At 35.4% G+C, this 12,215-nt stretch overlaps 1 protein-coding gene and 1 non-coding gene across 5 annotated transcripts in view; one reads left to right on the top strand and one right to left on the bottom strand.

Moving 5' to 3' along the window:
• Positions 1-12,215, top strand: part of WBP11 (WW domain binding protein 11) — a 15,698-nt gene extending 3,483 nt beyond the window's left edge. For all 4 annotated transcript variants that reach the window (XM_077170162.1, XM_077170164.1, XM_077170163.1 and 1 more), the window contains 9 exons: positions 502-595; positions 3,190-3,386; positions 4,379-4,512; positions 5,085-5,284; positions 5,858-6,049; positions 7,903-8,004; positions 8,424-8,717; positions 10,025-10,207; positions 11,239-12,215. In XM_077170162.1, coding sequence (XP_077026277.1) covers positions 502-595; positions 3,190-3,386; positions 4,379-4,512; positions 5,085-5,284; positions 5,858-6,049; positions 7,903-8,004; positions 8,424-8,717; positions 10,025-10,207; positions 11,239-11,672 — 1,830 coding nt within the window. In that variant the 3' untranslated portion in view covers positions 11,673-12,215. The remainder of the gene's footprint in view (positions 1-501; positions 596-3,189; positions 3,387-4,378; positions 4,513-5,084; positions 5,285-5,857; positions 6,050-7,902; positions 8,005-8,423; positions 8,718-10,024; positions 10,208-11,238) is intronic.
• LOC143643034 (U6 spliceosomal RNA) lies at positions 6,402-6,509 on the bottom strand. Its single transcript, XR_013156079.1, has one exon. It is a non-coding gene; the product is annotated as a U6 spliceosomal RNA (small nuclear RNA).

Here is a 12,215-nt window from a genome sequence, read left to right as displayed (position 1 = left end):
ACCCATTATCTTGAATAGGTAACTATGGTGTTTTGGGCAAAGTTCTTCCCAAGAATAAGAAAGGATTTATTTTTTAATATCATGCATTTAAAACATTTAAGGAACTCAGAATTCTAGTAGTTTTCACTTATGTTTTCTTTCATTGTTTAGCATTAAATCTTGAGAAACTTTTCTCTGTTCTGATAGATAATTTTAGTATTTGATTGCAACTTTTGTTAAAAAAAGAAATCTAAAGAATAAATTTTTTAAGCAACTGCTAAAAATCTCACTAGGTTAAAATAATACTTTCCTAAGAAAGCACATTTTGTAAATATCACTTATCTTTTTGACAAAAGTTGAAACCCTTTTAAGAGCAAAAAATTTACGTGGCTCTTTTCTAGTTTATTAAAACAAATGGTCAGAAATTAAGGAGTGGATCAAAATCCTGTTTAAATAAACAAATTTAAAAAACACCCACGAGTGCCCAACCTCTTCATATTCTGCTCCTTTTATGTTTCTAAGAACAAAAAACAGCGTATGATGGTACGAGCTGCAGTTTTGAAGATGAAGGATCCCAAACAGATTATCCGAGACATGGAGAAATTAGACGAAATGGGTAAGAATTTTTTAAAAGGCAAGAATTTCATAGCAGATGTAATAGAAGCACATGGGGCAAGCAGGTAATGAGTGAAGCAGCTTTAGCATAAGAAAGAAAGAAAAGCATAATGGTGTTTGACACTGTTGTCAGGGATTGGAGGGGGTGGGCTGTTGCAAACAGGCGAGCTCATGACTTTAAAAAACCACTATTTTTATTTTTATTTTTAGCTAACTTTGTTATAAGATAAATCCAGTAGGACTAGATCATTTTTTTTGAGAGAAGGTTGAAATTTGGTTTATGAAATTACCTTTTTCTGTTGTGGTTTCTTTGTTTTGATTTACTTTTTTAATGTTGACAACTACTGTGTAAATCTAAGTGTTAAACCATTATAAATTTAAGGCCATTTCCCATTTTTCCTGTTAAATTACCATGAATATAAGACAGTTTCCCATTTTTCCAGTGAGAAGAATCTGTATATGACTATTTTGTCATGATATAGAAGATAGCATTAAATGCTTAAAGTCAAAGTATATAAAATATATTAGGATTCCTGCCTTTCACATTTCATAGGATAATTTTATTCAGTCGCTTCATAAGCACCTTGAATACCATTCTTTGTCATTACTGAAATCATGTGAGGTAACTGCCTATTACCCTTTCCTTACATCTATGTTGCCTGAGAATTGTCTGTATAGCGCTGCCACTGGAAATTTTTTCCCAACCCACAAATACCCATTCTCAAAATGTTAGAACATTTGGGTTTTCTTGTCATTTTTTAGATGGATGTTTTCAAACATGCAAAAAATAAATACTTAACACCCATATGCTCTTTAGTTGTCAACATTTCACCAATTCTATTTCTTCTGTCCCTTGCCACCTTTTTAAAATGGCATTTTAAAGTCATCTTTACAAGTTTTGTTTACAAAGGTACCTATATACTTTCCACAATTGGCAAAAAAACACATACAGTAAGTGAAAGGGTTACCATGGAACTGCTCAGTGAGATAATAAGTGGAGTTCAAAAATCCAGCCAGGTAAAATACGGTATTATGATATCAAAGGGTTTTTGAGAGCCTGTGTAGTTATCCTGAGCAAAAGTACTTACGGGCTGGCTGGATGATCCCAAATCTTTCCGAGTTCATCTGTAACTGTTCTAGTTCTTGCCTCTGGTGTAAATATCATTGGGGACAATTATTAACTCTAGGGTGCTAAGGTATCATCTATTAGGTAATTCAAAGTTGATTTTATGTTTTGTTTTCTTTTAAGACAAGATGATAGTAATAATGGGGACTTATTGAATACTTACTTCACTATGCGCCACGGGTTTTTTTACTTAATCTTTACAACAACCTTTTAGGGTAATTGTCTACATTTTACAAATTTGGAAACTGAGACATAGATTTTTAGGTAACTTTCCCAAGGTCGCACTGCTAACCCGGCAATGCTAGGATTAAAACTCACAATATATCAACTCTTTTATTCATATATAGTTGACATAGTACAATGTAAGAATGTAATTTATGGATTTGAATAATAAATCAACAAGGTTAATACTTAAAATGTGGGAAAGAAGGTAATCAGACGTGTTATTCTCAAGAAAGGGAGAAGGGAACAGTTCATTTGGGTTCGGGTTACAATTTCTAAAAGTCAACACAAACCAATTTAAGCAGGAAAGAACCAATGTGTCGTCTCCCATAATTGGGAAATCCTAGAGGAAGCTAACTTTGGAATCCCAGAAATCATTAGTTCTCTCCATCTGGCCTGTTGTTTGTTAGCTTTATTCTGCATACTGATGGGAACATTTCCTTGGGATGTTAAGTGGGACATGTGTGTGGAATTAGTGGTGGTTGGGAGTCAAGGCCATAGATGGCTCTATATTAATTTTATCCTGCTTAATACTTCCAGAAAAGAATATGAGAGCTTGTCTCTCACATCTACATTTGAAATCCCACTGGATCAGTCACTGGTGAGGGGAAAAGGGATCTAGGATTGACCAAGCAGACCTGGTCAGGTTAATCCCTTTTGATGCAGGGACCTGACCTTAATTCCCATGTTGACAAGTGATCAATTAGGGAAAGCAAGGATCATATGATAGGTAGACAGAAATCATGAATCCAGAAATAATAGTAAAGTGCCTCTGATGAGCCTGACACTGCTGGATATTTTATTTATGATATTTAATGATCAGAGCTTTGTTGTGAAGTAGTTAATATTCTCATTTTTCAGATGAGAAAGTGGATGCTCGAAGTTAAGTACCCAAGATCACAAACTAAATGAGAGAGCCCATATGAAACTACACTATATCAGATTTTCAAAATAGAGGAGTGAAATTTGATCTTTATTACAATGACAAAGCCAAATGCGTGGGTGACATTTCTCAGAAAAGGAAGTAAAATTATTGGCCATTTTTAAAGGATTGAATTTTAATGTCTTTTGAGTAAAAATGAAAAGAGTAAATCTGGTGTCTAGATCTCTTTTAAAAGTTTTTAACCTATCAGGAGGTTTTATTGTATTAGATATATATTATATATATTATATTTTCATATAGCTTATGAATATATAGATGAAATGACCTTTTTGTGTGTTTCATTCTGTAATCTGCTTTTACCCAGAATTTAACCCTGTGCAACAGCCCCAGTTAAATGAGAAGGTGCTGAAAGACAAACGTAAAAAGCTGCGTGAAACCTTTGAACGTATTCTACGACTCTATGAAAAAGAGAATCCAGATATTTACAAAGAATTGAGAAAGCTAGAAGTAGAATATGAACAAAAGAGGGCTCAACTTAGTCAATATTTTGATGCTGTCAAGGTAATCAAGTTTCTTTTAAAAGATAAACTAAAATGTTATACTTACATTTGCTCTTAAAAGTTAGTGGCTTGATCATAGTCATTCTCTCATGGTCATTTCATCAACAGGACAATGGATAAATTAGTATACTTATACAGTGGAAGATTACTCAGCAATAAAAAAAGAATGATATTGATACAGCAACATAGATAAATGTCAAAAAGCATGTTCAGCTCCTTTCATAGTCGTTTTTCCATTTTTGTGAAATTCTAAAACCAAAAAGTAATCTACAGAAGAAAAATTTTAACAATGGTTGCTTTGGGACAAGATCAGGGATTAGTTGGGAACAGGCTTGAAGTTACTCTATGGGCATATGTGTTTGTCATAATTCGTTGAATTTGTATATTTCATTATAAATTTTAACTCAATATTTTAAAAATGTCTTAATGGTATAATTATTTTTTTGTAAAGTGGTTAGTATGTTCCCCATTTCACAATTAAGGAAACTGTGATGGAGGAGTATTGTAATCTGTATAATCATACAACTAGTACTTGGCAGAGATTAAGCCCAGACAACAATTTCAGAGTATAAGCAGCCTCTTGACTACCAGTAATACACTATTTCTAAGTTATTTTTTGATATGTAGTATTTTTTATTTAATATCAAAATATTAAATAGATAGCTTTGATGTTAAGTACTTTGTTTTGTTTTTGTCAGGTGCTTTTAATAGTTAAACTTCTCTCAACAGCTTTTTCAAATCCTAATCAAAAAGAAACATTTGATCATAAGAGGCATAGAACTGCTGGATTTTTATTTCTTTTAGGAAAAAAACATGTATTTCAGTTCTTTGACAGTCTTTGGAAGTATTGACAAGGTTGTTCTTGTTCTTGTTCTTTCATATTTACTTTAAATGTAAAGTAAATCTAGGTTTGAAACAGTTGATGTTAAATTTTAGTATTGAGTTTGTGGGTTGTTCTTTTATCATACCACTGAAAGATTATCTGTATTTCAGAATGCTCAGCACGTGGAAGTTGAGAGTATTCCTTTGCCAGATATGCCCCATGCTCCTTCCAACATCTTGATCCAGGACATTCCACTTCCTGGTGCCCAGCCACCTTCTATCCTTAAAAAGACTTCAGCCTATGGGTAAGACAGCAGTATCATAGTCAAATAGCATTTACTAAAAGCACCTCTTTGGAGTTATAAAGAGAAGATGGGGTTAACAAATGAGAATGGTTGCTGAATCACTATACTGATACTTCTTTTAGTGTCCAGTATCTTAGGGCAGCTAGAAGTGAAAGCCTAAAATTGTGAAATTGTAACCCATACCAAACTCTGAAATCTGTTCTACAACTAATTGATGTGATGTGCCTTGAAATTTATTGCTTTTTTGTATATATGTTATTTTTCACATACACTACAAAAGAGTCAATTGTGATGATGTGCACAGTTATATGATGATATTGTGAACCATTGATTGTACACATTGGATGATTACATAGTATGTGACTATATAATATATATCAATAAAAAATAATTTTTTTAAAAAAGCACCTCTTGACTGTCAGGTGCCAAAATTAATGCATAGGAAATAAAGACAATGGATATAAACAATGCCTCATTTCAGTAAATGTGAAATAAATATGAAATCCCCTTAAAATTGTTTAGAAGTAAATATCTCATGCTTTTATATAATTACTATAAAATTGTCTACACAGACCTCCAACTCGGGCAGTTTCTATACTTCCTCTTCTTGGACATGGTGTTCCACGTTTGCCCCCTGGTAGAAAACCTCCTGGTCCTCCCCCTGGTCCACCTCCTCCTCAAGTCTTGCAGATGTATGGCCGTAAAGTAGGCTTTGCCCTAGATCTTCCTCCTCGTAGGCGAGACGAAGATATGTTATATAGTCCTGAACTTGGTAAGGAATGGCTTACGAAGCCATTTTTTAACCTTTTCACTGTCAGTTTTTGTGTTTGTGCCTTAATGTTATTTATTAGCCTTGGAATTTAGGAAATAAATAGGGATACTGTGTAGATTAGTACCTACAGATGGATATATCATAAGATCTACCCAAGTAAAAGCATAAAAGCATAATACGTAAGTATGTATAGAAATGCTTATTCTACTGTAAATCAGACTTTTCTTACAGATGTCACTGTTAGTACTAATTTCTTAACATACCTGTTAACCTTTCAGCTTTATGGTTGTCATATTAAGGTAATGATGTATAAGTATGTGTATGTATACAGATAATTGTTTCTGCCTGGAATCTTGTCAATTTTGAACATATTTTTTAAAAATCTTACATTGCCAAAAAGAATTTAATTTGCCCAATGAAAATACTGCCAGACTACGACTATGTTGAAGTTTGTTTAAACAATGAAGTTATTATATTCAGAGTTAAGTAGTGAGCATGTTTTTCTGTACTTCTGGGTAACATGTAGTAGAGAATCCAGTCATACTGCTTATGTGCTTTCTCCCCACTTTTCAGCTCAGCGAGGGCATGATGACGATATTTCCAGCACCAGTGAGGATGATGGCTATCCTGAGGACATGGATCAAGATAAACATGATGACAGCACTGATGACAGTGATACTGACAGGTCAGATGGAGAAAGTGAGGTAGATGAATTTGTGCACCGTGATGATAGTGAGAGAGACAACACTGAAGAAAAAAAGTCAGGTGTGTGCATATGAAAGCTCCGTGGTATTGATCAATCGCTCATTAAGTCAAAGGTCCTTATTTACTGATGGATCTCTGAAAGTAATTTTGAGCTCCTTGAAAGTAGGGACCCTAGCTCTATTCATTTTTACACCTCTAAAACTTCAACGTTTTGACAGGTATTAAGTACCCAATAGTTGCTTTTTGAGGGGGGAAAAAAACTTTTAAAATAGTGTGAACTTTTTTTAAAAAGTCTATGTAATGAAATCTGCCTCTGGGAATAAAGACAACAGCTAGTCAGTGGCATAAAGATGCGCTATCATGGGTATGTATAAGAAAGAGGAGAAAACCATTTTTGCTTTTTTGTTTTTTATTTTAATACGAATTCTTTACAAATCTACATGTCTTCCTTGTGCAGGGGCCATGTGATCTTTGCTTTATTATTCCAATTCTAGTACATATGTTGCCAAAGCAAGCACATGTAGGTTTTCATTATACATGAAACTCATGTATACATTTGAAGCCCTTTGGTTTTTCTGTGTGCATAGTCTCTTTTAAGAACCTGAGCTATAATTCAGGTACATCTGTGAACAAAGTCATGGTGATTTCATTGGAACATTCTATCAGTAATATATGTATGTGTTTTTGTAATTATTACAAATTCACACTAAGTTAAATACGGTGGTTATGGACATTGGTTCATAAAGAAAATTTTAACACTTATAAGATTGTAATAGCTACCAAACAAACAATATGAAATGAGTATGGTGTCTTGTTCTTTTTTTTTTTTGACATAGGCAGGCACCAGAAATCGATCTCTCATGGTAGGCGAGAACTCTGCCTGCTGAGCCACCGTGGCCTGCCCTGGTGTCTTGTTCTTGCATTAGAAGTATTACAAAGTACTACCTTAGAATTTCTTGGGTTCACAAGAAGAAAGGTTTTTTTACACTCTAGATTTTAAGTATCTAAAATATATGATTATTATGTCACACCTCAGTAGTTTTAGAACTTCTTTGGTGATTGTTTTTGTAGCCTGCAACACAGTCTTTAGCATTTAATAATAGTTTTTTTTCTCCTTATAGTTCTTAAAAATCATATGTTTCCAATAAAAACGTGGAGAAGGCTGGTAACTAAAATATATGCTCATACATGAAACATACTAGAAAATATAATCCCATTAGAGTCATAGCAGTTCCAGCACTCTCAGGGATTGCATGGTCTCTTGCCTGTTGCATTTCCTCTTTTTCTGCAGACTGGTTTTATATATACTTACCAGTACAGACATGCTAAAAATAGTTGTCCCAACTATGATTTGACATTCATTCACTAATATTTACTGACTTTTTATATCATTGGCTTGTTTAATGTTGAACCATCTTACATTTCTGGGATCAACCCTATATACTTATTTTTTTAAACCCTGTAGGATTCAGTTTGCTTATATTTTATTTGAGCCAGTAGCTTAGTTTGATATTAGGTTTATGCTAGCTTCCTAAATTGGACAGCATTCCATCTTTTCCTATGGTTTTTAATAAGAAGTTTCTCTAACTTGAAAGTTTGATTGAATTTTCTTGTGGAGCTATTTGGGCCAGTTGCCTGTTAGGGATTAGGTCTTTGACTACCGTTTCAATGTTATTGGTATAAGCTTATTAATAGTATTTTCTAAATTCTTCAATCTGTTGCATAGCATATATTTACAACTAGTTAACATTTTATGTACTATCCTTAAATGTGGATGTCTTTTCCAGTACTTGCTTCTGCCACCTAGTGGGCAACAATTATATCTAGTACTCTATAGTGTTCATTACACAGTAAGTATTTACTGAATTTTGTTGATTTCCCATCCCCACTTCATCCCTAACCCATCTCTTTAGGTCTGAGTGTACGATTTGCAGATATGCCTGGAAAATCAAGAAAAAAAAAGAAGAACATGAAGGAACTGACTCCTCTTCAAGCCATGATGCTTCGAATGGCAGGTAAGGCCGGGCAAGAATAGTGAATTACCTTTTGGTGTTTCTTTGTTCCAACTGCTTTTTCTTGTATTTTCACATTTAGTATCTCAACAACAACCCTTAAAATAAATAATGAATTCTTGTTTTACAGAAAATTAAAGTTTAGAGACATTAAGGTAGGTTACCTAAAGTTACACAGCTAGTAAGTAGTTCAGTTGACATTTAAACCCAGGTCTTATTCTAAAGCCTTGATTCAATCAACTAAACTACCATGCATATTTACTAGCATAGATGAGCTTAGAATAGTATTTGATTCTTCCACATCTGTTGAAAAAGACTATCTGGCCACTAATTAATAGAAAGCATTTGTCAAGCATATTGCTGTTATACCACTGTACAAAAAATTAATCAGCTGTACTTATGTGGTTTAAAATTTCTTTCAGGTCAGGAAATCCCAGAGGAGGGACGAGAAGTAGAGGAATTTTCAGAGGATGATGATGAAGATGATTCTGATGATTCTGAAACAGAAAAGCAGTCACAAAAACAGCATAAAGAAGAATCTCTTTCAGATGGTACATCTGCAGCTTCTTCACAGCAGCAGGCTCCTCCACAGTCTGTTCCTCCTTCTCAGATACAAGCACCTCCCATGCCAGGACCACCTCCTCTTGGACCACCACCAGCACCGCCTTTACGGCCACCTGGACCACCTACAGGCCTTCCTCCTGGGCCACCTCCAGGTAAGCACTTACATAGTGTGAACAAATAATCATGTTAAATGAGGTTAGAGAGTTATATTAGAGTTCTCTAAGGAAACAGAACCAACAGGAGATATCTGTAAATATTACGAGATTTTTATAAGCATTATCTCACATGACTGTGGGAATGGTAAGTCCAAATTCCGTAGGGCACAGTGTAAGCTGGGAACTCTGATGAATGTTTTTGATGAATTCTCAAGGAGAAACAAGCTGGCTGAGGTAGAGACAGATATTCTCTGTTCTGACTGCTTGATATCATCACTTCTCCTTTTAAAGTCTTCAACAGATTGGATGAGATGGCTCTCATTGTTGAAGGCAATTTCCTCAGTTGATTGTAGATGTAATCAGCCATAGACATAGATGCAGTGAACTTAACTGACAAATGTCCTCAGCATTCAGGCCACAACTTGCTTGACCAAACAACTTGGCACCATAACCTGGCCAAGTTGGCATTTGAGCTTAACCATCACAAGAGTGAAATCATTTCAGCAAATATCATACATTATGCATATTGATGATTTTTGTTTTTCCTCCTAGTGATAATTCTATAAGAAATCAAGAATTCTCAAAGGATTAGTGAAACATGTTTATTCCTGTAGCTTCTGACAGCCATCTGTTTTCTCCATAGTGCCCCCCTTTTTAGAGTTCTTTAATTCTGATTATAGCAGACAGAAATTTGAGCATGTGATTGAGGCTTTCTTTAGTACTACTTTTTATTAATATGATAGGTCGACCCAGTTCTGTATTAGTAGAAGGTGAGACTAGGACATGGACACAATTAATACTGTCTTAGGGTTTACAAAGAATGGGAATATGTGAATGTCATTGTAATCTTTATAGCTTATAGTTAGAGAAAACAGTTCTCAGTCTTTATTTTGTCAGGACTTCTGATTAAGAATATAAAAACCTTTGCAATTTGAAACAATATATAGAACATCTTGGCTCTTTATGAGTCTTGTCTATCAGCCCATTAAGTTTTCTTCATTTGAGTTCATCCTTTTCTGATTGAAGCACAGCGGTGCTTGTTCTTCTATATTTTGTTTTAGGTTATATTTCAGTCTCAGTTTGTACTAGAACCATTTAAGATGTCTTCTCATTTTTTGTGTATTTCCAGAGCAGCAGAGCTGTGATTATGTTTTTTTGTCATGCCAGGAAATAAGAAGAAAGGATCCGTAATACATTCAACATACTGTCTCTGACACTTAGATATTTCAGGTTAAATTAAACCTTTATACCACCATCATTACTTCCTGTATATTTGTTCAACATTTATACCTTTCTCTTTTCAGGAGCGCCTCCATTCCTGAGACCACCTGGAATGCCAGGACTCCGAGGGCCTTTACCCCGACTTTTACCTCCAGGACCCCCACCAGGCCGACCACCTGGCCCTCCCCCAGGTCCACCTCCAGGTTTGCCCCCCGGCCCTCCTCCTCGGGGACCTCCACCAAGGCTACCTCCCCCTGCACCTCCAGGTAAAGCTTTCGAGTTCTGTGACAAAAACTAAGTCTACTATATATGTCTTCTGCTCTAAGACATATTTTCACATTTCACTGTCCTGAAATCAAGGACTGTCTTAGAATTGATTTGTTTTAATTACTCTTAGCCTGACTGAAATTGAATTCTTCCAGAAGGCATTTGCATTTGGTTGTGTCTGTCACATGGAGAACTACTCTGAGCCAGAAACCATTTTGGACTAAATTGTTATTTGAAACTACACTTGTAATTGTAAACTTGTCCTATTAATCAGCCTAAGTACCAACTTAAAAGTTCAGAATCGCAGAGGAGATATTCCCTCCCTCCACCTAGTGCCAGTGTTGGACATATGGATTTCCTTGTGGTCTTGTATGTGACAAGTATGTTTCTGAATGTGTCCTAGTTTAATTTGAAGAGTTCCTTTTAAGCTCCCCAGCTTGGGCTTTCTTATTATGCGTCTTATTAGATGATGAAGCATGGTACTTTACATTCTTAAAAGAGTGGCATTTGGAGAAAATTTAAAATCTGTACTTTTTGATATATGATGAGTGTATATCTGAACCATCAGTAGGACATGCATTATTCTCCAGTAATGGTGACGGATTGTAATTACTTACTTTCATTTCTATTACATGTGCATTTAATGACTGGTCCTGGTTGAAGTTATATTTTCTTCTCATTGAATTACTTTTTGGGGGAGCATGGGGGTGTAGAAATAAGTAAATAATACATGGGAGTCCATCTGCCAGCCTTCCATTAATAGCATCTGCATTGTACAGGTAGAATACAATTTCAGACTAACAAATCTGAATAGTACTTGAAACCAGTTGGTGTCCTTTTACTTTATCTTTTAGACTAGTACATTATTTGGAGAGGAAGAAAAATAGATCATTACTATAAGTACAGGGATACACACTGAAAATATGTGTATGTGTGATGTGTATTCCTTAAGTACTATCAGAATCTTCTCAAAAATAGTTCAATTTTAATAGTTCTTATGGTGTTCATGTTGCCTGTTTTCTTCTTTTAGGTATCCCTCCACCTCGTCCTGGCATGATGCGCCCACCTTTGGTGCCTCCACTTGGACCTGCCCCACCTGGACTTTTCCCACCAGCTCCCTTGCCAAACCCAGGGGTTTTAAGTGCCCCACCCAATTTGATTCAGCGACCCAAGGCGGATGATACAAGTGCAGCCACCATTGAGAAGAAAGCCACAGCAACCATCAGTGCCAAGCCACAGATCACCAATCCCAAGGCGGAGATTACTAGATTTGTGCCCACTGCACTGAGGGTACGTCGGGAGAATAAAGGGGCTACTGCTGCTCCCCAAAGAAAGTCAGAGGATGATTCTGCTGTACCTCTTGCCAAAGCAGCCCCCAAATCTGGTCCTTCTGTTCCTGTCTCAGTACAAACTAAGGATGATGTGTATGAAGCTTTCATGAAAGAAATGGAAGGGTTACTGTGACAGCTTTTCATTCTATAACAGGTTTCTGTTCACATCAGTGGTTCATGGAGAAAGAGGCTCTTATTAAGATTAGGTGAAAGAGCCACTTCCACTGTCAAGGTATATTTTAATTTCAGTGCAAAGAATATCCTAAAGTTTAGCCTTGGTCAAAATTTACTGCATATAAGAAGGGGTATTTCACTCAGAATATATTGATTATTGAAGCAGTGCTGCTAACATCCATTCCCTTTCATATCACCATTTCCATCCCATTTCTTTCCCTTCTCCAATTCTTTTGAAACGTCATCGGGGGATCTCAGTTACTTAATCTATTTTTACTCTCTTGTATGTTGTTGGCACTGGAGTAGAGATTTCTGAGGAACCAGTTTATTTCACCCCATCTTGGCTTTTGTGTTTGAGTTATTTTAAATATTTTATTGTAAATATTTTGTAATATTTTACTTGTAGTGAAATGGATCACAATGTCATTTCCTAATACAAAGCAGAATTTGTGGGAAGAAAATGTACAATTCTTTGATTAAAAATATTTCCCACTGACTTAAA

Source organism: Tamandua tetradactyla, chromosome 7, assembly GCF_023851605.1.
Source record: "Tamandua tetradactyla isolate mTamTet1 chromosome 7, mTamTet1.pri, whole genome shotgun sequence".
Lineage (NCBI taxonomy): Eukaryota > Metazoa > Chordata > Mammalia > Pilosa > Myrmecophagidae > Tamandua > Tamandua tetradactyla.
The sequence above is the reverse complement of the archived record's forward strand: the minus strand, read 5'-3'. Positions and strand labels throughout refer to the sequence as shown.